This window comes from Penicillium chrysogenum, assembly GCF_028827035.1.
Source record: "Penicillium chrysogenum strain IBT 35668 chromosome Unknown utg000005l_segment0_segment0, whole genome shotgun sequence".
Lineage (NCBI taxonomy): Eukaryota > Fungi > Ascomycota > Eurotiomycetes > Eurotiales > Aspergillaceae > Penicillium > Penicillium chrysogenum.
This window is the reverse complement of record NW_026622753.1, coordinates 7,720,223-7,748,150: the sequence shown is the minus strand read 5'-3', so window position 1 is coordinate 7,748,150 and position 27,928 is coordinate 7,720,223. Positions and strand designations below refer to the sequence as shown.

The 27,928-nt window shown below is 50.2% G+C and overlaps 10 protein-coding genes across 10 annotated transcripts; 6 read left to right on the top strand and 4 right to left on the bottom strand.

The window, feature by feature from the left end:
* Nucleotides 1-53: 53 nt before the first annotated feature.
* N7489_011304 (uncharacterized protein) lies at nt 54-472 on the bottom strand (the record flags this gene model as incomplete). Its single annotated transcript, XM_056717053.1, has 2 exons — nt 54-226; nt 283-472. The coding sequence occupies 2 exons, from the start codon at nt 470-472 to the stop codon at nt 54-56; spliced, it is 363 nt and encodes a 120-aa protein (XP_056564675.1).
* Nucleotides 473-1,257: 785 nt separating this feature from the next.
* Nucleotides 1,258-4,923, top strand: N7489_011303 (uncharacterized protein; the record flags this gene model as incomplete). Its single annotated transcript, XM_056717052.1, has 7 exons — nt 1,258-2,070; nt 2,177-2,919; nt 2,982-3,211; nt 3,265-3,345; nt 3,405-4,298; nt 4,434-4,456; nt 4,516-4,923. The coding sequence occupies 7 exons, from the start codon at nt 1,258-1,260 to the stop codon at nt 4,921-4,923; spliced, it is 3,192 nt and encodes a 1,063-aa protein (XP_056564674.1).
* Nucleotides 4,924-5,441: 518 nt separating this feature from the next.
* On the bottom strand, nt 5,442-7,330 carry N7489_011302 (kynurenine--oxoglutarate transaminase; the record flags this gene model as incomplete). The annotated part of the gene is made up of 9 exons (XM_056717051.1): nt 5,442-5,732; nt 5,809-6,232; nt 6,290-6,303; nt 6,355-6,508; nt 6,566-6,638; nt 6,705-6,810; nt 6,865-6,982; nt 7,024-7,092; nt 7,146-7,330. 9 exons carry the CDS (start codon nt 7,328-7,330, stop codon nt 5,442-5,444), a joined length of 1,434 nt encoding a protein of 477 aa, XP_056564673.1.
* Nucleotides 7,331-7,714: 384 nt separating this feature from the next.
* N7489_011301 (ssDNA-dependent ATPase MGS1) lies at nt 7,715-9,334 on the top strand (the record flags this gene model as incomplete). Its single annotated transcript, XM_056717050.1, has 1 exon — nt 7,715-9,334. One exon carries the CDS (start codon nt 7,715-7,717, stop codon nt 9,332-9,334), a length of 1,620 nt encoding a protein of 539 aa, XP_056564672.1.
* A 518-nt stretch (nt 9,335-9,852) lies between these two features.
* Nucleotides 9,853-11,042, top strand: N7489_011300 (uncharacterized protein; the record flags this gene model as incomplete). The annotated part of the gene is made up of 2 exons (XM_056717049.1): nt 9,853-9,963; nt 10,062-11,042. 2 exons carry the CDS (start codon nt 9,853-9,855, stop codon nt 11,040-11,042), a joined length of 1,092 nt encoding a protein of 363 aa, XP_056564671.1.
* Nucleotides 11,043-11,206: 164 nt separating this feature from the next.
* Nucleotides 11,207-11,929, top strand: N7489_011299 (uncharacterized protein; the record flags this gene model as incomplete). The annotated part of the gene is made up of 1 exon (XM_056717048.1): nt 11,207-11,929. The coding sequence occupies one exon, from the start codon at nt 11,207-11,209 to the stop codon at nt 11,927-11,929; it is 723 nt and encodes a 240-aa protein (XP_056564670.1).
* Nucleotides 11,930-12,403: 474 nt separating this feature from the next.
* cdc31 (putative cell division control protein Cdc31) lies at nt 12,404-13,347 on the top strand (the record flags this gene model as incomplete). The annotated part of the gene is made up of 2 exons (XM_056717047.1): nt 12,404-12,685; nt 12,847-13,347. The coding sequence occupies 2 exons, from the start codon at nt 12,404-12,406 to the stop codon at nt 13,345-13,347; spliced, it is 783 nt and encodes a 260-aa protein (XP_056564669.1).
* A 560-nt stretch (nt 13,348-13,907) lies between these two features.
* On the bottom strand, nt 13,908-19,085 carry admB (uncharacterized protein; the record flags this gene model as incomplete). The annotated part of the gene is made up of 4 exons (XM_056717046.1): nt 13,908-16,228; nt 17,131-18,685; nt 18,741-18,852; nt 19,054-19,085. The coding sequence occupies 4 exons, from the start codon at nt 19,083-19,085 to the stop codon at nt 13,908-13,910; spliced, it is 4,020 nt and encodes a 1,339-aa protein (XP_056564668.1).
* A 909-nt stretch (nt 19,086-19,994) lies between these two features.
* Nucleotides 19,995-20,954, top strand: N7489_011296 (uncharacterized protein; the record flags this gene model as incomplete). The annotated part of the gene is made up of 1 exon (XM_056717045.1): nt 19,995-20,954. The coding sequence occupies one exon, from the start codon at nt 19,995-19,997 to the stop codon at nt 20,952-20,954; it is 960 nt and encodes a 319-aa protein (XP_056564667.1).
* Nucleotides 20,955-22,017: 1,063 nt separating this feature from the next.
* Nucleotides 22,018-25,942, bottom strand: N7489_011295 (C2 domain protein; the record flags this gene model as incomplete). Its single annotated transcript, XM_056717044.1, is given in 6 exon segments — nt 22,018-23,454; nt 23,507-24,994; nt 25,053-25,374; nt 25,392-25,426; nt 25,481-25,516; nt 25,568-25,942. The coding sequence occupies 6 exon segments, from the start codon at nt 25,940-25,942 to the stop codon at nt 22,018-22,020; spliced, it is 3,693 nt and encodes a 1,230-aa protein (XP_056564666.1).
* Nucleotides 25,943-27,928: the final 1,986 nt, after the last annotated feature.

Below are 27,928 nucleotides of genomic sequence, written 5' to 3'. Positions count from 1 at the left end.
AGTCGCGACTTCCGATTGAAGACTCTGACAGTACCACGTGCATAGTGTTTGTCTCATCCATCGTGTCGAATCTTGAAGCTTGTCTCTTTTGAGTTCTTCATCTTCGACTCGTCCGAATCACTTTCTTCCAATCCTCTCACACGCACAACCATTGACGGTTTCAGTGCACTACTCCTCATCCCCTTGATCTCCTTGAACTTCAACCTCTTAGTCAAAGAGACAAAAGCTTGCCTTCGTGACGAATGACCCAGGATCCACAAGTAAGTTGTCACGCATACTCACGCGTTGGTTCGCGACCAACACCAATGGACCTTGACTGATTCAAGTAGCCCACAGCACGCACACCAGTTGAACTGGTTTGTGCGCTCCTTCTCATCCCCTTGATCTCCTTGAGCTGAAAGCTATTGGTCAAAGAGACAAAGTTTGCCTTCATAACGGATCCCAGGAATTCGCAAAGTAAGTTGTCGCGCATATTCACGCGTTGGGTTACCATCAACACCCATGAACATTGGCTGATGGTGCATGATTCAAATAGCATCCACAACACGCGCACCCATACTTGTGACTTGTGTATGTCCCTTTTCATCCCTTTGATCTCCTTGAGTCATAAAGCCCTTTTGTCAAAGAGAAAAAGCTTGTTTTGCCTCATGGTGTATGCATGAGCTAGGCTTCGCACAGCAAGTTGCCGCACATTCTCACGCGCTAGGTCACCACCAGCACCCACAAAGGGGCCTGCATGATTAAGCAGCATCCACGATCCTTTTTGTGAGATCAAGTCTCAGTGCCTTCTAGTGTTTTGAGGACCAACCTTGGTAAGTCGCTTGTCGTGAAGCCGCACATACCACTCATCGTCCCGTCGACTGACGCATGGTCAAGACAGTCCATACAGTCTGTTGTATGAGACCAAAACAACCTTGGACCAAAGAGAGCCCCGTGACGACCAAAGACTATTTGGTAAGCTCATCGTGCAGCTCCTCTATGCGCCTCAACTGACACATCAAAAAACCCAGTGAGGAGCAAGATTACTGTTGGCTTTTGCCGATTGTCAAGTGTGTCTTCTTGCTAACTGCAGTATTGGATATCCATGGATCTCAACTAATGCAGAGTCAGTTCAATTCCAATACCGGACAGAGGACATCAAGTACCTTATCCTTATTCCCACTCGGTACGTCTTCCAATCCAAAGGGAAGCATAACTCGATAGAGAGTCGCTGACCGACGAGATCAATTCCCCAGTTCATCGTCACCATCAGACGAAATGCCTACTGTCTTCAGCAAGTTTGCCGATGGCGAGATATCGCCCCACGATCTCCAATCTGAACCTGTACAGGGACAGGACGAAAATTCGGAATCGCACACCCAGCTGCCCAGCTCCGATGTATATCAAGTGAGCCGAGCTCAATTGGAACAGCTCAAGGCAATTCTAGAGGAGGTTGTGGCAGAGAAACGCCTCATAGACTCCAAGGTCGAAGCCATAAAGCAACATTCCACACTCGTCGAAGGCCGTATGCCAGAACTGTTCAATCCTCAGTCAACTAGAACCGAGATGGGGCTTCCGGAGGCAAGCAGACCCCCAAGGGCAGACACCGACATGACCCAGTCCAAGTCAAAAAATTGGACGGATAAACAGGCTGGGCTCACTCTGGACAATGGGCAGCTTAGGCTGAAGATTAAGGACTGGCGGAGCAGTAGCCCGATGTTCTGCATGGAGAACAACAGCAAGGGCAACCCGAAGTGCGACCTTGATGCAGTGATTGAAAGCCCTGAGCTCGTGCGCGTTGACTTCAAGATCCCCACCGATTATCCAGAGGGCATGATGGGGATCATGAGATCGATTGAAGCACTCTTTACTTCTCCAAAGAAGATCGCCATGAGCAACGTTGAGACCGGTTCCGCACCGGCTTGCCGAGAGGCAACGAACCCCAAGCGGGACAGCTATTACATGAAATGGACAGCCCCATGGGAATCATCCGGCTGCCGAGTAAGCTGGATGAAGGCGAAGGAAAAATCGTCAACCCTGAGGTTCAAGTTTGTGAGTGTCAAGGACGCCAACCCGGGGGAGCAGATGATGGTCACTGTTGACGAGCGTGACCATTTCTACTGAAAGATCTCTAAAAAAGACCCTGTCAGTATAAAGTCTTCACCAATAATCATGGGATCTAACTAACATATCACAGTACACTTACGGCAAATGGATGGCGCTTCCGGTCCGGATTTGGCTGCGCATTCAATGTCTGCTGTCAGGGACTAGCGGCATAGGTAACGGGCTGTTTGGGAAGTTGGTTGTCGATGACGTTCCAGCTTCTTCTTCCAAAAAGAAGAAGAATAAAGGAAAGAAGTCATCAAAGAGACCTGCAAAGAGAGCCCGTGAACATTCCACGGCTGAAGAAGGAACCCATCAGGACGAAAAGTCTAATGCGTCAGTTGTGCCAAGCCCAGGGCAGTCAGTGTTAGGGGAGGAACATACCATGGAGAAAGTGGGAAGTCAAGAGTTGACCAAGGAGTTGACCGAGGAAGAGTTGCCCCAAGACAAGATGACCCAGCATGGGTTGACAGAGCAAGAAGAAGAGTCAACCAAAGAGTCAACCAGGGAGGAGTCAACAAGGGAAGAGTCGACAAAGCAAGAGTCGGCCTATCAGATGTCACTCGAGAAAGAGTTGACCAAGCGGGTCTCTACACTCACGATTGATACCCGGAAGAGCAACGAAAGGTTTAAGGGCAAGCGCAAGGGAAAGCGCACACCTACTTCATCTAGCTCCGACACAGGAAAGAGAGACGCAAACCAAGTTTCTATTCACACCACACACAACATGACAGAGCAGCGTGATGGCCTACTTCCGGAAGTGCGCGACATCGCTCCACAGGATGTCCTGACCGAGCAGCAACTTGCAGCAGTTGCTGGCCAACAAACAGTCAATGCGTCCCCGGTCCGCATTACCCCCATTGACTCGACTACCCCATCTTATCCATCATTTGAGACAGCCCGAACCCACCTCTCCCCCGAACTCCCTTCCCCTCATCCTCTTTGTCGCCTTTCTTCACACCTACGAGCGCCTTGCCGAAGATAGATGAGGATCCTGAGGAAGAAGTAGTGCAAGCGGAAGGAAACGAGCCAGCAAAGGTTTCAGATGAGCTGTGCTTGACTCCGCAGGGGGCTGAGGTTGAGCTTCGGCGCCCTGTCTCGGACAACAGGGGCAAGGTATGGTTTTCTGGTAAGTCCTCAATCTTTATATCATTGTTGATGCAGCTGCTAACTATCATTTAGACTCCGAAGAGGACCCTGTTGGCCACGAGGCGCAGGTGCCAGTCTTGCGTCGGAGACAGTCTTTTGACGTGGCCAATCTAGGTATGCAATCACATTTTACATATGTTTTGCTTCGAATACATGCTAACAAAAGATTACAGGGCCTTCCGAGGGCCAGAAAACCACATCCTCGTCCCAAATGGCCGACCCTCCATCGACCTCCATTGCCTCTTCTGTCTTGTCCACTGCAGAGTCCGCTGGGTCTACGACTTACGATTCCAGTTCATCTTGCACTGTCTTGGCAGATGACCAAACTCCAGCGGAGTCTAGCCAACATGACAAGAAGAGAGCATACAAAAAGAAGAAGCGTCAGAGACGGAAGTGTAAGAACTTGATGAAGCGTCAGGAAACACGCGATGCGGACGCCGAGTTCCCCGTCTCTAACGCTTCTTCCCAGGAAGATGGAGTGGAAGGTCGTTCTCCGTCTCCACCCGAGTCGTCTGAGGATGATGAACCGACTCCCACAGCCAAGCAGTTCGGCAACATCGGGCCTCCACCCCCTGAACCACAGTGGGACTTGAGCATGATTGGCATTCTTTGCCAGAAGGCAGACTGCCAAGTCGCCTGTGGTTTCGCGGATGGGGGCTCCGTTGTTTGCCCTAAGTGCGGACCGTTTTCCTTGGTCCGCTACTGCGGCAAAGACCACCTGTGGGAGGATGCCAAGATGCACTGGGGAGTTTGCGGGAATCTCCAAGCCTTGCACCAGAATGTGGCCGGTTCGATTCCGTACGACGATCTCGTGGGTCCACCAATGCTTCCCAGCCTTCACCAGTGGGACAACCCTGAGCGCCATCGTCAGGCGTTGTGGTTCAGTTCCGCCCGCGACCGAGGTGACTACTTCGTGTTCGCGGAGTGGGACGACCTGGTGAGGGCTGAGGACGCTCCAGCCAGTCACTTGGCGCTGCGATGTTCACCTCGAATCGCACACATTGTGCGATTCGAGGACGCCAAAGAGAAGGACCGGTTCCGCCGGTGCCTTGCAATTTGTCTCTTCGGTAAGTTTCATCTCACTTTTAGTTCCTTTACACTTTCAGCTTTACCTCACTCTCAGTTTGCCTGCGCTTTGATATCATACAACCCTCACCATTGCCTACTTTTTAGATCATATGCTAACCCTTCTTTCCTCCCAGCGGCGGTTGAACATCCAGACCTTGTGGACTATCTTTACCGGCTTGTCCGGGACTGGATGCGGGCCCACAACATGTGGGCCAGTGGCAGGACATGGACGGCATGCTGCGGTACCAGATGGGACTCGAGATGGGTGGCAACATCCATCAGAGCCGTCTTGGTTTGCGGCATGCCTGCGAGACGGAGTGGGTCGGTGCTGACCGACGCCACTGCGAGGATCCGACCTGCGTGAGCGAGCGTCTCCCCACGTTGCTCGGTAACCACCGTATGGGGTTGGGCTTCCGGAGAGTGTGCGAAGCCCTAGAATCCAACTATTGGATTCTGAGGGCGCACCGAGCCACCCATCCTTCGGTGAGCGACGTGGAGGCTCGCACGCGTGGTGCAGGATTCTCGGAGGTCCTCACAGTGGACCGGCGGACATTCCGCCGTGGCGTCGGTTGGGACGGGGCGGGAACGGGCCCCATGGAGGTGGAGATTCCGTGGTCAGGGTAGGGAGCCGTCCCCTCCCTAGCCCTCTTTGTACCGGGGTCCTGGACCTGGGGTGGCTGGTTTGGAGAGAGATATCATCAGTGTTCAGTCGGTGGATGCCCCCCAGGTCCAGGATGCCCATTTTTGTATTACGTTTTCGGTGGTGGCGGCGGTTTGGAGGGGGAGTTGATCGCCCCCTCCTTTGTTTATAGGAACAAAGACCGTCGCACGGTTGTGCCTCTGTCCTACTGTGCCTTTGTCCTTCTGTGCCTGATTCATTGTTCTCAGGTGCTTTAAGTCATGAAGACGTAGCTGCACATGAGTAGATCTGTACAAGTAAACCATGCAAGAGAAGATTCATGGGGAATTAGTTTTTGTGGCATATCTTTCATCTTTATATCCAATTTCTATTGGCTTCATATCACTTCTATGCATATCTCGTCACTTCTCACATATCAAAGCCCTGATTGTCTTTGTTTACTGGGCAATATACTTCTTCAGCCCTCTCAAGCGCTCCTTGGCAGTCTCAAGAACATCGTCATTTACTGGGCAATATACTTCTTCAGCCCTCTCAAGCGCTCCTTGGCAGTCTCAAGAACATCGTCATTCTTGCACACCGCAAAGCGGAGATAATCCTCAGCAATGTTGGCGTTGGCATCAGTGTAGAATTCAGTGGGAGGGATAGCAGCTACACCAACCTCCTGGATGAGGAACCAGCAGAGCTTGAAATCACGAGGACGGCTAGCAACATGAGGCGGGAATGGGTAGTCAGCCGGCAGCTTTACAGAGGCCATGTTGGCAAGCACGAAGTATCCACCCTCAGGATCAGAGTACTGTAGAGATTGTTGTCAGCAAAGTCAATGTATGGCAAAGTAGAATTGATACTTAAGGGTTAGAGTAATCACATACCGGGATACCAAGCTCATCAAAGACCTCGCAGAACCGCTCAATTTTGCCCTTCATATCTGTTCGGCTCTCGTCCCAGAAGCCTTCTTTTTCTGCCTGCTCGAAAGCAACAGCAGCTGCTTCCTGGAGGGGAGACACACTGCTGTAACAGATACGGGTGTGTGCACCGGCAACGTACTTGATCAGGTGTTCCGGGCCGATGAGGTATCCGACACGCCAACCAGTAGCGTAGAAGGCCTTACCGGCAGAGCCCACGGTCAAAGTGCGCTCGTACAACTCTGGAGACAGAGTAGCGATTCTAGTATAGGGAACATAGAAGAGGCGGTCGTAAACTTCATCAGACAAAATGATAAGGTTGTACTTCACGCAAAGTTCACCAATGCGCTCGAGCTCCTCGCGCGAGAAGACCTTTCCCACGGGGTTATGCCTATGAACATACAGTTAGTTGAGACTTTATTCGCCTTTGTAGATCAAGGCTGCTTACGGTGAGTTCAAGACCTGTTACAATTAGCTTGAGTACTCATGAAGGTCTCGGTATTGCATGCTTACAATCATCTTTGTCTTGGGGTTCATGGCCCTCTCGAGCTCCTCAAAGTCAATAGTCCACTCCGACGCAGATGATGTCTTGGTCGCACCATCCTTGGGTGGGTGGAGGGGAACATAGCGGATGGTACCGCCGGGCATCTCGATGTTGCTAATGTATCTATCCCAAGTGAATTAGTATGCCTTCAGCTCTTCTAGCAATATCGGTGCTCCTTACTGGTCAAAGAAGGGCTCGAAGATAATGACCTCATCACCATCCTCGATGAAGCCCATGAAGGCACTAAGCATGCCTATTTTTTTTGGTCGCTTGTCAGCGCCAAATGTCCATTTATAGGTGAATTATACCAATCTCTCACCTTCATTTGCACCGGTTGTGATCGAGACCTCGGTCTCGGGGTTTAGCTTCTTGCCAAAGAAGGGCGAGTAAGCATCCGCGATAGCCTGCTTAAGGCGGGGGCGGCCCTATATTGTATGAGCATCCATGCAACCTTGCGCAGATCCGTTGGCGATCTCTACCTTCGTCGGAGAGTATTGGTTGCATTCCACTCGGTCTAGCGCATCTTTCGCAGCGTCAAGAGCGAACTTGGGAGGGGTTATAGCCACTGCGTGGAAACATTGTACGTCAATTCCTATCCTTTAAAGTGATTGATGGTCCTCGAAAATGACGTGACTCACAAGAACCCTTGGCCCATGTTCACAATCGGCTGAACTGGTGAAGCTGCAGCGGCCTCGTTGACGATTGACCTTCAGTTCCCATTTAGTGTGTCTTTCCAAACCTGTTTCTTGAAACTGCATACCAAACATCCTGGCGCTGTCCTGCTACCCGCTTGGCGGGGCGAAATGGATCGGGTCGTGAAGCCGTAGCCGACATCGCTCTTGCGCCGTAACCAGGTTGGGGTAATGTCGCAGGGGCGAAGAAGAGGTTTCTGGACTTGCAATTCTGTGATTGAGCAAGAATATGCCGATAAGAGCGGGAAATCATGAGTGTTGAAGACAATAAGGAGGGAGAGGACAATATATGGCGAAGTTGAATTTCCCCACCATTGCGTGCTCCGCACTCGGCTCTGACGGCGGGAGTTGTTTCTTTACTTCTCTTCGGGTCATTCGGAGATTATATAGTACCTTGCTTGTACTTATCATGTACGTAGTACATATCTCTATAGATTCTAGTAGTTACTACCTATGTATCTATGTAGGTAGTTGATCTTGTTGCCCATTTTCAGGCACCAAGGCCTGTTACTTACTAATTAACGCGTTGAACGCGTCGTACCCGCGGGTGGAGGCTATCATTTCTACGTTTATTCGTTTACCTCACCTCGAAGTCTTTGAGTAACCTAGTGAATGACCAGATCATCCTCCGGTCATCATGGTTTCCTGCCCAATATGCGAGCAATCTGTCTCCCAGTTAAAGATCAACGACCACATCGACTCGGGATGTCAGAGCTTCATCGAAGAAGCTTCGTCCTCTCCAGGTGAACTGGCATCTTCCCAGAAGGGACCAGTCCCAAGTATGTTTCAACCTCCGTCCGCGCGCAAAGCTTCTGCCCAGTCGAATACTCCCAAAGATTCCCCGTCCCGTCCCACAACGACCCCACGCGCCCTCAACAGCAAGCGATCATTTATTGAGGAAGCGGAATCTAGACGGGAGGGGGATGGGCCGAAGCAATCAAATGGTGACACGAAGGAGCCACAAGCAAAGCGCCCGAAGATCAACGCCTTCCACAAAGCAGCACCTCTAGCCGAGCGCATGCGGCCTAAAACGCTCGAAGAAGTTTGCGGCCAAGAGCTTGTCGGACCTAACGGCATCCTACGCGGACTCATCGAACAGGACAGAGTGCCGAGTATGATATTGTGGGGCAGCGCAGGGACAGGAAAAACAACAATTGCTCGAGTCATTGCGTCACTGGTGGGCAGCAGATTCGTGGAAATCAACAGTACGAGCAGCGGCGTGGCAGAGTGCAAGAAGATATTTGCCGAAGCTCGCAGTGAGCTGGGACTCACTGGGAGAAAGACGATCATCTTCTGTGATGAAATTCACCGATTCTCCAAGTCACAACAGGATGTGTTCTTGGGCCCGGTGGAGAGCGGCCAGGTCACGCTCATCGGTGCCACAACGGAAAATCCATCGTTCAAAGTCCAAAATGCGCTGCTCTCACGTTGTCGGACATTCACTCTTGCGAAGCTTACCGATGAGGACATCATTTCGATCCTTCATCGTGCTCTTCAGGTTGAAGGCCCGAGCTATTCGCCCTCCGAACTGGTGGACGAAGAGCTAATCCAGTATCTCGCCAGATTCGCCGATGGAGATGCTCGCACTTCGTTGAATTTGTTGGAGCTAGCCATGGATCTGTCAAAAAGGGCTGGAATGGACAAGGAGGACCTGAAACGATCCCTGACCAAGACGCTCGTGTATGACCGTGCTGGAGATCAGCATTATGATACGATCTCCGCCTTTCACAAGTCCATTCGAGGGAGCGACCCAGACGCGGCACTCTACTACCTTGCTCGCATGATTCAGTCGGGCGAAGACCCCCTGTATATCTCTCGACGGCTGATCGTTGTGGCTTCCGAAGATATTGGCCTGGCGGACAACACCATGCTCTCACTTGCTATATCCACACATTCGGCCGTGGAGAAGATTGGACTCCCAGAAGCACGAATCAATTTGGCGCATGCTACCGTAGCGATGGCACTATCGAAAAAGAGTACTCGCGCGTACCGTGGCTTGAATAACGTCTTTGCCGCCTTGAACGAGCCAGGGATCGCGGGATTGCCTATTCCTATTCATTTGAGGAATGCCCCAACGAAGCTCATGAAGGAGCTGGGCTATGGTGCGGAGTACAAATACAATCCAAACTATGTCGACGGCAAGGTTCAACAGGATTACCTGCCAGAGCAACTCCTCGGTCGTACCTTCCTGGAGGACTTGGACCTTGGCACGCGGAGAGATCCTGGGTTGAACAGTATCTCATATCAAAGAAATTGATTGTCTTCACTGTTTGATCATATTTCCCTTCCTATACATCAAGTCCAGGCCCATTCTATGGGGCTATGACATCGCAGCCTTCATACTTCCGTTTTTGAACCCCGGAAACTACATACACTAGGTAAACCTTATGCCTAGCGATGCGCTATACCGGATCTGGACTCGGTCTCATGGGCCTGGTCATGCCTGGTCGTACCTGCTTCACCTCGAGTGACGCCGTTATGTCCTTTGCCATGATGTTGAAGGTTCAGAGCTAAGCCTCGGCCAAGGTTTGGCCTGGTTATCGATGGTACTAGTCCGTTTCGAGTAACTTTAGAGATGCCCAGGTGTATCCTCTAGTTCCATCTTTACCTCACATCACTCATTCTCTACCTTCGCAAAGGATCGACAACTTGTTCAAGTACAAACGTCAGTTTGTTATTAGGCTCTGCCCTGAGCCCGGCCTTTCGCTCTCGCCTTTGCTCGACGATCTTTCAGAGTCTCGCTCAGTGCTATTCCTCTCGTTTATCCTCAAAACCATGATAGCTCAAGCCGCTACACGGCATCAGTCATCTCCATTCTCTCCTCATCCGAACCGCGGGCGTAAATACGCACCGTCGACACCGCATCCACCGGATTCCGTCTATCCTGTGAGTTCGATCTCCCATCTCGCCCTCCTATGTCCCTATGGGTTTCCTTCAAGCCTGCACATGTCGTGAATTCTTGGTACTGACTACAGACCTTTCAGTCTGCCATGTCTCAACTCGCATCAACCACACCTTACTTTTCCGATCCCAATATCGAGCATTCAATGCCACAGACGTGGCAATTGTCGTCGACGACGACCATGGTATATGAGATTCAGCCCATGGATTCAGAAATGGTCAACGAACTTGACAATGATTCGATAAGCAGCCAATCTCAGGATATTAGCGATCAACATCAGGAGCTGACACTTCTTGATGACCCATTTGGTTTTGATTCAATAATGACACCTGCCACATTTGAAGACCAATTACAAAACTCCGTATCTCCCACAAGCTCGAAGTCTCGACCCTCGAGATTTTCCAGCCCCAACGATCTCGGTTCCTGCGTGTCGGCTCAATATGAGCGTGCTCAAAGTGAACACAGCGGCGGTGAAACCCAACCATTTGCTGCGCCAGTACGTCCGCCGTCTCCCGCTCTCGACAAGATGTACCCCGATGGCTTCGTCCTATGGGATCCAGCGGACCCTGGGAAGTCAGACAACATCCGCGAAAAGATCCCCCGTAACCAGGCCGAACTTCAGCAACAGAGAGACGATATCGCTGCACTCAAGAAAGCTGGCGGCTCGTGTATGGCGTGCTACCGGGCTAAGAAGAAATGTGGGACAGCTACACCCTGTCCTCCATGCTCTTCTAAGGGTAATCGAATTTGCTTTCGAAGTTGGGGAGATCTATGTCTACTTGGGCCGCCTACAGGGGACTCCCTTACAATCCTTAGCTTCCCGTCCCAAGAGGCGAGGAATAATTTGCAACGCATGAGTGACGAGGTCTTCAAACTTATGGATGCATTCAAAGCGGTTGTCAATATCCGCGAAACATATGGCGGAGCCTGCACTGCATGGAATTGGACAGTAACGAGGGCCGGTATCACACTATCGAGTAGAACAGAGTGCCCCGTCGAGGATTTTCTTGCTGGGGTTACCAGTGTCCTCCCCCCGTGGATTTGGGCAAAATTGGAGATATAAACAGAGAGAACCCACTCGTCTGGAACGCAATCAGATTGGCAAATCTGTTTATAGCCATTCGAGGCTTGGCGCAAGCTCAAATCCGTGCCTCCTGGTATGAAATTACTACCGGGCGACTCGTTTCGTTTTATCTTTTGATTCTCTCTTTTCGGAAGCTAGCGCAAATGTCTGAGGACTTTTGCCCTGGTTTGTACGTGGCCCTGTGTGGAAAGGACAAGCAGAACAACAAGAAAAGCCGGCCACGGAAAGAAAATGAGATTGATCCTGCTTGGTTCGCCGCAGCATTGTATTACCGAGTTCTATGTGCCTTGCAAGATCTCCTAAACGACCACATCGTTGCGAGAATATTTGGCGCCTCCAGCTGTTATCTGAGCGGTGTTCGTGAAAAACTCGAAGACATCCTGCACAATGTATCCCCCGGGCACGGGGCTACGGGCAAATCCAGATCGATCCTTGAGGGAGGAATCCCCAACCTCCAGCCATCGCCAGACGTGGATATGGCTTTCTGGCTAGGAGACCCGGAGGAAATGTCGTCTGTTCTGAGGCATCATGACAATCCCTTTTCGACACCACCCTACGAAATGCAATCGTTCTTGGCTGATCATTTCCCTCGGCCTTTCGATTTGGCGAATCCTGTTGAGCAGGCCGATGGGCTCTTGCAACCATCAGCGGCTTCTCACAATACGGTAATTGCCCAAGCACAGAATGGCTTGGATCACATGGCCTATACCGACCAGATTGAAAGATTCGACTCGAGGACTCTGTTTGACTTCCCTAGTGATGAGTGTGGCAATGCATTCGATCCAATGACTGCAAACTTTGTCGATACAATGCCACCCGATACTATGCCAGTCTATGGCTTCCAGCAATCTCTATACAATTGTTGAAGCTGTCTGCAACACCAACATTCGCTCACCACTATTGTTTTGTATGTTTATTTCACAAGTTATTCATGGGAGGAACATACGACACTCTTTTCAGGGACAAAGTTGCTAGATAGGAAATGAGGTTTTTCATGGCTTGGGAGATCTGTCCAATTGTTTGTGATTAGCACCAGTTGTGCTGTGTCTAGAAGTTCGCTCACTCGCTCATCCTTCTAGAAGAAATAAATTGGAATCCTAAATTGTCCCTAAAGTAATAATTATTTTTCGTTGATCGCTATATCTGTAACGAAAGCAAAACAGCGAGCAGCGAGTCATTCCGCCCGCGTCTGGCGCGTCTCCAGAATCCTCCCACCGCCAAACACCCCGTGGGACCTCATCTAACCACGCATTCTCATGGGCTACGAGCCCCTCCACTTGAATTAATGCTGAAGAACTCTTGATCCAGCCATCTAATTAAACCTGAACACGCCATTCACCATGGCCTCTGGCCAACCCTTCGCGTCGCGCTCCTACGCCGGCACGAAACTCCCAGACCGCTCCGTCAACACGAACGCGATGCCCTTCAGCGCCTCATCATTTTCACGGCATCGCGGTCTGGGAAATGCCAATCAAGGCGACTTCAACGGCCCCGAAGGCCAAAAGCAAATGCAACAGTCCGCGCCCGCGCCCGCAACAAACGCACAGTCCCATGGCCCAGCGCAGGACGCGAATCCGCTAAGCAGACTCACCGAAGAGCAGAGGGAAGAGATCAACGAAGCTGTAAGGGATACCCCGATCCATCTAGACACCACTATTCCCCAAATACTGTACTCTGCCGCAACTCAGCTTCTCTATCTCCCTCCAAGGAGGCAGAAAACAGAGAAAGAAACCGCAACACAAAAACCACTTCCAAACCCACCAGCTAACCAACTTCTCCAAAGTTCACCCTCTTCGACCTGGACCGCGACCGCCACCTGGACTACCACGAACTCCGCGTCGCCTTCCGCGCTCTAGGCTTCACACTCGGCAAACAAGAGCTAATCTCCCTCCTAACAACCTACGGCGTACCCCGACCACAAGTCCAGCAACAACAAGCCGCGGCAGGCAACCAGCACGGCCAAGCGCAAGCGCTATCAAACAAAGGCCCGGTGTCGAATCCGCAACACCCGTCTAACCTGCTCATGCCGCTCTCGTCGTTCCAGGCCGTTACGGCGCTGAAGATCCTCGAGCGGGACCCGCGGGACGAGATCCTGCGCGCGTTCGAGCTGTTCGACGAGGGTGCTAAGGGGTTTATTGACCTTGAGGACTTGAGACGTGTTGCGAGGGAGTTGGGCGAGACGGGGCTTGAGGAGGAGGAGCTTAGGGCTATGATTGAGGAGTTTGATCTGGAGGGTGTGGGTGGTGTTACTCGGGAGGCTTTTGTTGGGATTTGTTGGCAATGAGTTGGGTGAGGGGATTCTTGTTCACCTTGTAAGGCTTGGATACGGTTGGATGGGCTCGTTCTCTGAGACCGCGACTTGACTGAGAGTTGATTGTTTGTGCATGGGGTTTTTCCTTGGTGTTGGGTTCTGAGTATGTTGCTTGTTCTCTTGTCGTTTTACTCATGTGCTTGTTTGGGAGTAAGTGCCTGCGTTCTATTTTGGGTTAAATCGAACTTCGAATGGATATTCATTCCTCTATACGATGTCTACATCTACTCTCGACAGTTACTATGCTTGCAAGGTGAGAGAATGCGGTGTGATTCATAGCCCACAGGAGCTTCAACGTAATCTACTCAAGGAAAATGCATAAAAAATTCAGGAAGGCAAGTAGCCACAAGAAAGGAAAGCCCAAAAACACCAGATCGCGGATGTTAGCATACTATACGGAAAGATAATAACCAAACATCGCGCGATGACGCCGATACCCAAATCCCCCAGACCGCGAACCATAGAGGCTTGAATGCAAAGAAAAGGTTCAGTAGAACCCATAAACTAGAATAAAACAAGAAGCAGAGGGGTGATCATGAGTATCGTGGCGGGGGGCCAGGAGGGGGAGGCACATTCGTATATCCGCCATTCCAGTATCCATGCCACTGCTCCATAGGTTGGCGTGCAGTAGGCTGGGGTCCATTATAGCGACGATATGTACCAGGGGGGATAGCCTTGCGGGCCTTACGCAGCTGTGCATTGCGCTTGCAGCGACTATAGATACAGAAGAAAATGGCGAGCAGGATGAACGAGCCAACACCGACACAGATGCCGATAACCAGCTTCTCGTGCTGGTGGATCCAGCCCAGGGCCGAGGAGCCCTTGCACTGGCCTGCGCTGCAGCGGCCACCAGCGTCGCAGGGTGTACCGTCGAGGTAGTTCTGGTTCATCCAGATGCACTCTCTAACACCCATCGACTGCTGGAGTGAGGGAGCGCCACACACGAGACTGCAAGATGGCTTATCGGTGTTATCGCAGGCCCAGGTGTCGTTGGTGTTCAACATCGAGCCTATCACCGTGCGGCACTGGTAGTCGCGGCTGGTGCATTGGCCGCTGGCACAGCTGAGATCTTGGCCCTTGGCGCCGCAGCTGGAACCATCGTCTTTGTATTTGTTGTCGGGACAGGAGCTCGAGGTGCCGCTGCAGGTCTCGGCGATGTCGCATTCTCCGGTGCTGGCACGGCAGACGGTGTCGGCAGCGGCGAACTGGCATTTGTCACAGCAGCTGTCATTGGCGTCATCACAGACGGCACTGCCTTTGAATTTGCAGGTCTTCGCGTCACAGCAGGCATTGTCGCTGCAGCTTTTTTCGTCGCCGCAGTCACACTCCTCGTCGCCTTCAACGATGCCGTTGCCGCACTGGCTGCCGCTGATGGTGACGACACCGCGGTTGTCAGACAGACAAGTGGACTTGATGCTGTTCTTGCCAATGGCAGAGCAGATGTTACCGATTGTACACTCCGAAAACTCGGTCATGGTGTTCTTAGCATAGGGGTTCATGATGTATTTCGCACCGGCATTGCAGGCCGACGAACTCAGCGGGCAGCATTGGGACGAGGCATCTAATTGCTGTGCGCAGGCCTGATCCTCGCAATCGTGCACTGCACCAAAGGTGTGACCAGTCTCGTGGGCAAACACCTGCCAGGAAGAACCGGCATTGCGCACTACGACGTTGGCACCGGTCACAGAGTTATCTCCAGAGGTAACCAGGTCGGACGAGCATAGACGACCCATCCATGAAACTCCCACCTCGCTCCCTGTTGGGCAGTTTGTCATCAGAGTCCAGTAGGCATTGTCATCTGAATGAGATGCGCGCCACTTGGAGAATTCATTCAGGCGCCAAGTGACATTTCCACCGTTGCAATCCACGTTCCATGGCGTAGCGGAGGAGCCCGTGCTAGAGCAACCTGTCGCGGAGACTGTAAGATTGCGCAAACCGATGGAAATATTGAAAGATTCCTCATAGAGACTTGAAGCCGTGTTGACCATGTTAATGAGCCAGTCCTTGGCCGCTTTTTCGGGGGTGGAGTTTGTAGCCATGAAGGATTCGGTGAATTCACAATCCGTTGCAATTCCAATCAAGGCGACCTTCTTCGTTTTAGGACATCCACTGTCATCACCAATGGTCGTTCTCAGATTCACACCGCCAGTGTTGCCCGAGACGCCGCCAACATCTGACGTTGACTGTCGCTTACCCAATCCAAACATCGAGTTCAACGAGGCAACCCCCCACTGACCATCTGTTTCGTCCATGTCATACCCGAAAATCGAGTTGGACAGATCAGCGTTGTACCCGAGTTGATCTGCCCCGCAGCCCTCAGATACGGGAAGCGATCGCTTGAGCTCAGAGTGCGTATAGCCAAACATGTCGGAGTCACGGTAGACGACCATAGATTCCCCATCTCTGGGTTCCACATGGGCATCGATCGGGCGCTTTTTGTCGAGATAGGTGGACTGCAACTCAATGTGGTGCTTGTTATTGTCAACACTGAAAGCACCTTCAAAGAGAGGCTCCAGGCCATCCCTTTTGATGGTGATTCTTGCCCAGCCCACCGGCGTCCATCTCCCCGTTCCGGATCCTACCAAGGCGCGGCCTTGGAACACCTTGTGCTCGTCTCGCTTGATCGGTTCCGCATGTTTTATTGTGCCGTCCACGCCCACATATTGCACGTACGCGTCGTCGGCTAAGATATCATGATTGGGCTTGAGTTCTAGCTTTATGCGCTTGCCGTCTTGGTGTAAGGAGAAGGTGATATCAAATTCGGACAGGTGGTCTATCTGATGTGAAGGAGTACGGATGATGGCATTATCGACGGGCGTCACCCGTCGAATGGCCTCTGAGGCCTGTGATCGTGCTGGATATTGTCAGCGGCTAGGCAACTTAGGCAACGGGGGGGTGCTCAACGGGCTCAACAGGCTCAACGGGCAGCAAGTGGGTATTTACCTTGTGTTTGTTGAAAGAGCGATGAAAATGCACCGATTAAGGGCAAGATAGTAGAAAACCTCATCGCAAAATATCCGAATCTCAGGGTCCTTCCCCGGTCTTTTGGAGGGAATAGAGTTTCCACCTGAGAGGGGGAAATTCAACGGGTCCACCAGGGGTTTAAAGGGGTCCTAGTAGAAAAGGATATTAGAGAAAAGAAATCAACGAGAGACTAAGAAAATAGAATCAGAAAACTCAAGAAGACCAAAGAGTGAAGAGAGGAAAGTGAGAGACATCAGATAATCCCCGGGGCCTTACGGCTACAGGGCTATGCGCCAAGGGCTTAGGAATCCAAACTTGGCAAAAGTGGATTGAAACATTACCATTTTGGGTAATTTTCAATCTCAATATTGGTATTTTAATATTAATAATAAATATTTAATATACATACCTACCTAGGTAGGTATCTAATATAAAGGATTGGTGGAGAGATCCCTAGGCAGTTAAACTATTTTTATCCAATTCTGTTGCCTATTACATGGTATAATATAAGGGGATAACCTGTTGGCTATATAACTACTCCGTATCAACATACCTCTTAAGATCGCAAATTAACTAACCAATTCCTCGTAGAAACAGGGTCTTTATCTTTTCTTTTCTTCATACTATATTTGTCCATCGGACGCGTAAGTGGCTCATCGCCAAGGCGCCTCGAACCTATCAAAGGGCCTTCTGACGGCTTGGCATTTAAGGCTGCCGAATAATGGTTGTCTTATTGTTCGGAATGATATATCTGATGTGCCAACTGCGCAAAATAGAAGATTGACACCCCACATATAGGGCAGTCCACATTCCCCAAGGGTTCATCATCGTCCCAGCCATCGTCCGATTGTGACTGTATCTCAGAGGAACCGGGCAACGGCATATCGGAGGACTCGGGTTCCCGCACACTCCAATCCTTAAGTATTGTCTCCTGTTGGCGAAACATCTTCCCAATATCACGTCCACTATTCTGCTTCTGATCCCCTGCGCTCTCCACCATATTGGTAACCGCAACGTTCAACAAACTGAGGTTCCACCCAGTCTTTTCGGGATGTAGTTTGCGAAACATAGAAAAAAGACTTTCCCGGACCAGCCGCTCGGCCAATGCGTCGATATTCTCATCCAAGTTGAAAACAAAGGGTGGTAGAGGTGCCGAGCGAGAGATGCGATTGGAATTGTATGAACGCCCACCCGGATCTGGCGGAGGCCTTGGTCGGGTCGATAATCGTACTGTGCGAGGATGAGCACGCCATCTCCCCCGGGGCGCACTTTCATCACTCATATCAAGCAGATCGGTTCTTACGCGGCGGATGAGGCTTCGCGACAACACTACGAGCTCTCGTCGTACACCCTCGAGGGTATCTAACCGGCCATAAGAATCCTCGATGCTGATCTGGGTGGGCACATCGCGACCCTCGAGCACCTCGGAATTATCTACTCCATGGAGAATGCTCCAGATGCGCATTCCGATTCCTTTCACTGAGCCTGGCCCGCCAAGGATTCTGTCCAGTAAAGGTGGACCCATGCCAGGGAACTGTCGGACATCCTTGACTGTGATCTTCTCGTCGACGTTCTCTTGCCCTGTGATATGGGATTTCAGTTTCTGGGCAATCCGAGAACCAATCCCAGGAATCTTTCGGATCTCATGATCATCCAGGAACTGGAAGACGTTGCTAGTATTATTTTCCGTCGCCGTATATGGCGGCAGAAGAGTCGTTTGGCCGTTGGGCTTGTGAACATTACCGACCAACTTTGCCAGCAGTTTGGAGGTTGAGATCCCGCCCGTGGCCGTAAAGCCTATTTCATGTTCCAGTTTACTCCGTATATGACCCTGTAAATGAGAGGCGACGAGCAACCTCATTTCCGACGAAGACAAATCTTTCCGAGCGGTGGAGGCCGCCTCCATTGCGGGAAAGGTCGATCCCTGGAAGCGAGTGGCATCGTAGGAAAAGCCCACGGTCGGATCATTCCTATCAAGATGGAAATACGAATTCTCGAGGTCATTTTGATTTAGCACACCAGTGTTGTAGTCAATCATCTCCGTGACATCGAGAAAGAGCTCGTCAAAGCCTAGCTTTTCAACACGGCCGCCCCAGACAAAGGAACGAACCAGCTGATAAAGCTCCTTGGAGGCATTTCGGAACTTGGTCAAGTCTTCACCCAGAACTATTACCACATCGGGACAGATGCGCTTGGCATCTTTGATGAGCTGCAACTTATGCAGACCTCGCCGTCGGGCTTCGTAGTTGCAGGTAACCACGATTTGCTTTTGCTGGACTGCCAAAGGGAGCGACCTCAATTCAGGTTGCTCAACCTCGAAGACAGAGGCATAGAAACAGTCATAATCCTGGATATGGTTAGTCACGAGGTAGGTAGTAACCTTGGAAGAGTGGGGGAGTTACCAAGTGGAGGATGATGCGACTGTCGTTCCGCACTAGTGCAGCCATGAACCCTGAGCTGATGCAGACGTGTCCATGGGGACTTGATTTTCGGGTGCCTGGCAGAGATCCAAAGCTGAAAACAGGAACCGAAGGCAACTTTCAATGGGAACCCCGTATCTGTGGCTGGTGTGTGTGGCGTCAGTGGCTTAGCATTATTAGCCTTGTTGCCTGGGAGTTGCATACATGACAACTCTGTCGTTAATTATATTATATTGTATCGGTTCCAAGAGATTGTTTTCAATATAAGGCAGTATATATCTCTCTCTTTTAAGACCATAAGCCCAAAGTGAGCCCGTGCAGCCTCATGGTCGATCAATCCTTTAAGCCGTCCTCCGCCATCACCGTCACGAAAGTGGAAATGTTAGGTAGCAAGGTCACCAACGCCATTGGGTGGAGGCGATGTCACACTGCCACTCCCAACAATAAGATCTAACTAGTCGATCTGGTACAGTCTGATCGTATTTCCTACCAATCATAGCCTGGAAGACACCCTCTTTGATGCTTGCGGCCGTCACGTGTGATATACTAGAGTGACACGGTTTTATCTCAGGGCTTTCATATTAAGTACTACATATGTACGGAGTATAGACAAAGTCGACATAGACAAGGAATGTTAAGACATATTTCAGAATGCAGTTTCATAGATTTCTCCGTATCCACCATTTTTAGGTCTTTGCCACCAAAGTACGTACCCGTATAGATGTAGATCGGAGACCCACGGGCCCTGTTCTTTTTATAGATGAGTGCTTTTGCTCTCTTCTAATACGAATATTGACACTGATAGATTATTTAACAATATATTTATATTAAAATCCTCTATCAGGTAATGCATATGTTATACAACTAAAATAGAAAAAGGAGCAAAGGTGGTGGCGTCGATGCGCATCTCCACAATGTGTGGAAATCTCTGCTCTACTCTAAGTAGTATGTACTTCGTATATATGGGGTATATGGACATGTGTTAAATACTCTAAATACATATGTATGTTGTACTCCCTTAATCTTAAATCTTTCTTAATCCTCTTAATCCTCTTAACCTTCTTAATTTGTGACATGCATCTTTCATCACATCCAAGCGCCAACCTCCTCTATTCTTAGTTCAACCCCGCTATCCTCTTTTTTTTTTCTCCCTTTGATCTTCCATGATACGCGCTTGATTCTTTTTATCCTTGTTATTGTTATCCTCCTCCTTCTGCTTCTTCTCTACTTTTCATCATGTCGTGTCTGTCGCCAGATGCCACAACCACAATAACCTCCCGACCAAAACTCACCCTTCAAACCACCTCTCTCCCTCGCACATTCGGCACTTCAACCACCGGCCTATCCTTCTCCTTCGCAGCCGCACCAGCTTCATCTCCCACCGTTCGAAACACCTTCAAGAATGCTTATGAAGTCGCATCCCCATCTTCAGCGACCTCCCCTTCCAAATCTACCCGCTACAACAAACCGACCTCCCCCTACATCCTCCACCCGAACAATAATATCTTCAACCACCGCAGCCCCTACCAACTCCCCATCGGAGTGCGCAGCATTTTGCGCAACTCCCCACTAGAACCCTCAACCCGCCGACGATCAGGCTCCATATCAGCGGGCGGCAACGGACCCAACGGCGCGAGCTCACGTCGCGTCTTCTTCCCAGCAAAGAAACAAGTCAGCTACCGGTACCCACTGGAGGAAGAGATCCGAACAGAACGCTACACCGCGCAACACCTCGATCTCGTAACGGAGGAGGCAGTGCAAATCGAGGCAGACACCAAAACCCCACCTGAGACACGCCCCGCCCCCTTCTCGGACCTCGAAGGCGAAAAAGAGGACTCAGATAACAGCCCGTCCTTATCATCAGAGACAAGTGGCTCGGGCGATGATAGTGCTGACGAAGGCGTGCGTGGGTCGCTCTCCAAGACCGAACGCAAAAAGCGCCGCACCATGCGCATAGAGCGTCAGGTTCGGGCGGTGGCTCTGCTAGATGGCTTCGAGGCTGATGGGTCGTCTACGCCGCAAACTCCCCGGCAGGGTCGGGCGAAGCGGCGGAGGGAATGGAAATGGACTCTCGGGCCCGTCGATACGGCCTCGAACAATGGCCCCGAGAATGTCTCATTATTGCACGCGGCACAGGGCACCTCTGGATCTGAGTGTCTCCGAGTATCCACCGAATTTGCACCTGGTGATGAATAGTGCTATGTTATTCATGGTTTTATGTTTGATGTCTTCTTTCTTTTCTTTCATAATCTTTTTTCACGCCGTTTCTTTTTTCTTTGCATAACAATAGCGATGCATATATCCACGAATCATGTTGTATAGAGGCGCTGTTTGGGGTTATCGGGTGGCTTTGAGCGCATCTGCGCCCTTTCTTTTCCTTTCTCCTTTCCTTTTTTTTTTCATTGGCTGAGTTCCAGTATCTTATTTTCTATGCATTAAGCATCATATCCTTCCGATGTATACATATATGTATCCACGTCTTCCAATCTGGTAAGGCACCGCAAGACAAACAGCGAGTGACTGGCAAGAAAGTTTACGGATCCAATTCATAACTGTACAATGGCCTTGGAAGCCCTGGAGGTTCCTCGCGTTTACAATACAAGATTTCGCTGCGTGATTCCAGGTCACAACACATACTATAGCCTGCTTTTTGACTGACGACGAAACATATATCCTGCGATAAGGAATCTTGTCCTGCACGATTGAATGGGCGATACCTGTGACGCTAGCCCTTAATGTGTTTCGGGCACGCTGGCATGTGGTACATCTCCTTAATGGCTATAGTATAGGCCCCGAGGTAACTGCAGTCACTGCCCAGGTGACCATCTAGACTTTAGCGCTGGCTTATAGGAATCCACTGCTCCTCTCGTATACATATCAATCCATATGACCCCCATGGAGGGATATGTCATTTGTATACTCGACTCCATTTCTCCTATCCCCTCTCTCACTCTATGGGGCGTGATATCGAGTCTTTTAAATATGTTTCATTCAATATTAGCTAGAGACTGAACTCTGACGACCTTCCATATGAGCACTGTATACGGGACCTGAGGGCGACTAGGACAAAGGTAGTAGATGTACATTTCATAAGCATCTCGTACGCAAGGTACATGATGGTAGTGAATGGTAGTCATGAGCGTTCAATAACTCGTGGTTAAACAGTAAATAATGGATATTCACATTTTATATACCCAATTCATGCCAATGCAAATAACATACAAAGCGCCTAAAACAAATACAAAACATTCATACATCGTCAAGTCTCCGTCTCAACATCTGGTTCGCGACCAGTCAGGCCACCCGCTCCGATCTTCTTCTTCATCTTACGGAGCGCAAACTTAGCCTCATCTTTGGCGAAAGCAGCATTCCGCGCAGGCCGCCATTGCATGAGACCGCGCTGCTGTCGCTGCTCACTGTGTTTGTTCGCCCTGTTTATCTGGCTGGTACTCATATTGCTTTGAGACAAAGACGACGAAGCTCCAGCACTGCCACTGATAGTCGACGGCCCCTTCGACAAGGGCTCGAGCTCCTCATCTGATTCCGAGGTGTCCTCGTCGTGGTGTTCTCCACTCTGGAAACTGTCTCGCTGAGAAGGTTGATCCTTAAGTGGAGGAGGGGTGTACGGGTCATGGCGAGGGACGTCGTGGCCAGGCTCAGCGACCTTGCGTCCGATGGAATCGGTATAGGCACGCGGGTCTTGACCAAACGCACCACTCCAGTCTCGACCATCATGGTCAATCCACCGCTGACGCTCAGCAGGCGAAGCTTGCTTTAAGATATCCCGTCCGTCGATCAAAGACTGCTCGTGCTTTTCCTGCACTTCTGTAGGAACTTCGATGTTCACGGTGCGGGAACGGACACCCTGTGATAAACATGCTTCCCATGTCTCGAACGTCTCACGGGAGTCGTTGTCGACCACGAAGCGCTCGTGCGACTCGTCAATGCCCGGCGAGAACTTGCATCGGAATTGCAGACGTCCCACCTCTGTTAAGTCTTCGAGTCCAGGTACTTGCTTTGCTTTCCAGTTTTCCTCTGTGACGTAATTTTGCGTCAAGCGAGCACCCATTTTTGTCGTCCAGATGGGAAGGTCGATGTTTGTTTCCTCGTTGTCGACAAGATGCTGCAGCCACAAAACGGAGTATGCTGCCGGACCTCGCTTGCCTTGGTTATGGAGCTCGAACACCACTGGGGAGCGGTATCGGTGCTTCACGGGCATGCGTAGCGAGTCGCGGAATGTCTGGTCGGAGGTATCGAATGTCGCATCGCTGCCTTGCATGTGGCACTTGTGCCGGGTGACCTTGCCAACGCTGCCACCGGTGCGCATCTTGATCTTAATGTGTCGACCAAAGCCCTTCGCGATAATGCTTTGTCCAGCAAATTCAAAGGTGCCAACATCCCAGCCAAGCATCGGAGGTGGCAACTTGGTCTCCACGTGACGGAACAAAAGAGAGATACGGATGCGTCCAAACCCGATGCCACCATCGAGGGGATACCAGCGGGTCACCTGTGAACTGGTTTGAAGAATATCGGACAATTTGAGGGGAACCACGCCAAGGATGGGATCGTGCTCGCGATAGCGTTGGTCTCGGACGGTGATGGTCACGACGGCTGAGCGCCAGTCGCGGACAAATCGTTCAGTTCCTGCGTTGAAGATAGGCTTGGAGCTCACGGCCTTTGCACGGGTGCGATATATCTGAAACATGCTGTTAGTATCGGAAATTGGGTATGTATCTACAGGTACATACCAGTTGATCGTTCAACATAACCTTGCAGTAACTCGTTGGGAGATCTTCACCCTCTTCCTCTGTGTTCTCGCCATATGGCTTAGCTGGCTCATACTCCTTTCCCTTGCGGTTGCCATCACTGCCCTTGATATTGGCAAGCTGAAGGTTGACGATCTGGTGCACAACAATGTGCACAATGCCGCTGGGCCAGATTGGATCAGGTGGTGTATGCATAACGGCATCCTCTTCGTCGTTGTTGATAGCTCCCTTTTCATCTTCGAAAGTCGGATTGCCTCTTAGGTTCTCAGGAAGGTCTTTCTTCATGCCATCAGTACGCAGCTCAGGGCGGAGTTTTGGCTTCCCGAAGTATCCAACTTCCCAATGCAGCTGACCGGGCATTTCACTGCCCTCATCCATACCCTGGAGCTTCGATACCTGAGGGTACATCTGACTGGGATGCTGAAGCATCTCACGGATAGGTAACTCAATCTTGCCGACAATATCATCCGCGGTGTTGCGGTCAGAGTCCCAGAGCTCGATGCTCAGGTTTTCATCTGCCTTGATCAATTCCGGTGTCACAAGAAGGGCAGCAGTCTCTTCCCAGATTGGGTTGAGGTCATCCGTAATAACACGTGTACAATACATCGGCTTGCCATACTTGGAGAAGGACAGATTTATGTATGGATCACTGCCGCCACCCTCACTCCCGCGAGTATCCTGTTTACTCAAGCCGACAGCGCGGTGAATGCGAATCCACATGACACCCAGAGCCAAAGTATCTTTGTGGATATCGTCTCCTGTCAACATCATACCAAGGTCCATGGTCATTGACTTGGGAGCTGCAAGCATGCCACATGCGGTACTAATGGCCGAGTTGACAAAGTTGGAGATCAAGGGTAAGTTCAGGACATTCACTCCCGTTCGGAACATTGGCATGCAGCCTGCCCTGACGTGGGGAATTCCAACTAAAGTGAAAGTCACATCCTTCATGAACGGTGCTTCGGGCATCATTTGGAAGCGCAAGCGGACAGTCCCGACAAGTTCGATCAGCTCCACGAACACGGGAAATGGCACACCAAACAAGCCTCGAATACCAAGATAGAAGACCAGTTGCATATGCATATTGCGTGCCTTTGACGAGGCACTCTGGCCAGTTGGGCTTGCGTGATAGGCAAAGGAGGCTTCCAAGTTGTAATAACTCCCTCCTTCTTCGGCAGCAGCAGCTTCCTGCGGGTCCTTGTTCTTCTTGTTTTCCTCATGGATGTTGTCCTTCAGGCCCTGCACATGGTCGTCAGGGAGAGAGCGCATGCTCAGAATTCGGAGTGGGTTGCTGCCCTGGTCGATTTCTGCGATGCGAACATTCTCTACAACCTTGGGTGCAGAGACCTGCATGATATCTTCAATGGTGTCGGCCACAGGTGTCAGCATCTCAGGGTTAACGAGTCCCCACACAACACTGAGGAAAGTGTTCATCCACTCGACAGATTCAGGAAGAAGGTTGGCAGTTGCCTTTTGAACAAAATCAGTACTTATATCCGTTAGCAAGGTGATACACTAGAAAACTTACCATCTGGCCGCGAAGTTGCTCACTGCTCCACTCCATTGCTCGACCACTGCGAATGACTTCCTGCATCCATAGCCATACTCCACTAGTGATGCAGGCGGCTAAGGGAATGAGGCCCCAAAGAGATCCTCCGCACATCCGGCCCAATATAATGATGGCAATAGGTATGCCAATGCATAAGGTCGTCGCACGCTTTTGCAATGGATCAAACATGGGCTGGTATGACACAGTCGGCGTTGGGTGGAACAGAACATTCGTCTTTTCTCCCCGAATGGGAACATCGGAGGTCGTGCCTTCGGCGATGGGATCGGGGGTGCGGTGATGTCTTGTTTTTCTTTATACTCTGCAAGGTCTTGGTCGGCACTTGTTTGGATATCCTGAGATACGTGTTAGCCGTCTGCCCGGTGAGAGGCACTCTGTAGACAACTCACCGTGGGTTTCCCAATATTTGCATTCGGAACCGTCAACTGCAAATGAATTAGAATCCATTCACGATTATTCGAGATAATCCCACATACCATCGGATTAGTTACAGGTTCCATAGACGTCTCGTCTAGGTCCTCGACACCGATGTCCTTGCCCGTTGTTGGGTCTGTCACGGTACGCATCTTGGCCTGAGACACTTCGCGTGGCTTATGAGCAACAGCATCTCCCTCTTTTTGATCCCTTTGTCCAGCTTGCTCTGGTTGCTCTTTAGAGGTCGCTTGCGCCTTTTCACGTGTGGCCCTTTCTTTCTTGGCTCTGTTTTCTTCGTCTATCCTGCGATCTCGTTCCTTCTTCTCGGCATCGATATGTTCCATGAAGTGACTAATGGTTGGAATGGGATTGGCACCACTCCAATGCTCCCCAACCCGATGGCTCTGCGGAGCCTTGGATTGCTGATTTGTAGCCATCTCGGCTGGTGGAAGGAAAGGAAATGAATCGTTGTTCAGTTAGCTATAGGGATGATTTCCTTTGACTGTACGATGTTGTAGAAGATGAGTGCGCCTTCACCGAGAATAGAGGAATGATCAAAGAGAATTTAAGAATTGCAGAGAAACACAGGAAAGTTCAAGATCGACGGATGATGGAAGCTTTCCCCAGAGCTACGTCATCGATAGGGAAATGGGACTACCTAATGACGACGCTACAAGAATTCGACCTATCATCTATCTCGTACAAACAAAACTGCCCACTGCCATCACTTCCCCACATCCTATGCCAATCTCACAATGGGCCTGGCCAGGGGTTGCCTGTTTATCCCAGCAGAATCCCAGTCTTGGCACACAGCTCCCACTTTTTCAAGTGCGTTGGCACACAAGCTGTGCCTTGACAATACAAAGTGGATGCACTGAGTCTGGAAATTTGAGCCTGAACACATTGTTCCTGTCCGCACTTGCCCTTGCTACAAGGATAAATTTTAGCTGAATTTGTGTGATATATAGCATATGATGTCATCGATCATGAATGCTTAGTTATGTAACCAGTTGAGTGCGATATAGACATCTCCGGCAATATATCTTTGTCATTTTTCTTACCGACATAAATCGCACATCACAATCAGTTATCTTGACTATACCTGTATGTCGGATTAAATAGGAATTAGGCTAGAGAATGAGGTACGCGAACACATGGAGAGGCCCTTGGTAAAACATCGAGAAACTGCGGGGTATATGCGATGAGGTGGGTAGAGGAGTGGCCTTGAAAAAAAGCGCGACATGGCAACAAGCTATATTCTAGGCAAAGATTCGTAGATCGTAGCAATGATGAGCACAGGGGTGGCCTGTTAGAGCGAATTATAAGGCTGATAGCGGTTTCGATCTCTTAGGTCACCTGATCCTCTTAGTAATGCTAAAAGCCGGGGCTGCCCACCTGGCCATCCATGGCTCTGGGACCTCGGGAAGAAGCTAAGAACCGAAATGCCGGGATTTTGACAGTTGTGATCAGTATTCCTTCGATATATATTATACAGAATACGTTTCGTACACTAGAAATACGGTATTCTTTGGGAACTGACTTTCAGAAATTTCATATGTTGTATGTATCCCAACATTATTTCATCTCTACATGTAGACATTTTAATCTACATGTTCTTGCGTATACTCTACATATGTATGTTAATTATAGGATCCCAGGTGATCCCAGCACACCTGCATGATCTCGTCTACCAGTAGTATCTTCAACAATAGCCATGAAAGCATCCCGTCAAATATGTATACCCACCTTGAATTATGTATTTACACCGCCAGATACGTTTAAAAAGATATACATAATTACTATCAATGGGCAGATAATTGACTAATTAGTATTTATCATTAAGTCCTTGACTAACTAACGCTTATATGCAAGGACTTGACCCAAATGCAGGCTGTCACGTGGTCATGTCAATCAGACCAAAAATGCGCCTGATACTATGTTCATGACATTATTTTTTATTTTCTATCGAAAGGGGACGCACCCAGAACGAGGAACAATTGACTATCACGGTAACATGGATACGATGTTCACTCTGGTCAACCGAGAAGGGGAGGTTAACCATACTATCTCTACCTTGGGTGGACCCGCTAAAAAAATGTGAAAAAAGGGGCATGCCGGATGTCCCTGAGTACGAACTTGTATTATACGGTGTCCACGTGAATGATGCTTATTTTCAGGGCGTGAAGCAATCCATGGGTGCAATGATATAAAACTGACAATGTAGAATCGTCTGTTCCTATTGGACAGATTCTGGAAATCTGGCCCACATACTCCTCTCTGATTGGCTGGAAATTTTAGCAACCATTCAGCGTGAAGCATACATCATATGGGGCTCGACCTTGGGAGGTTACAATATTACCGACTAAGACTTGGTGTTGGAGATGTTTGAACTCATGGGAATTCATTCTATTCGCTTTGTTTTA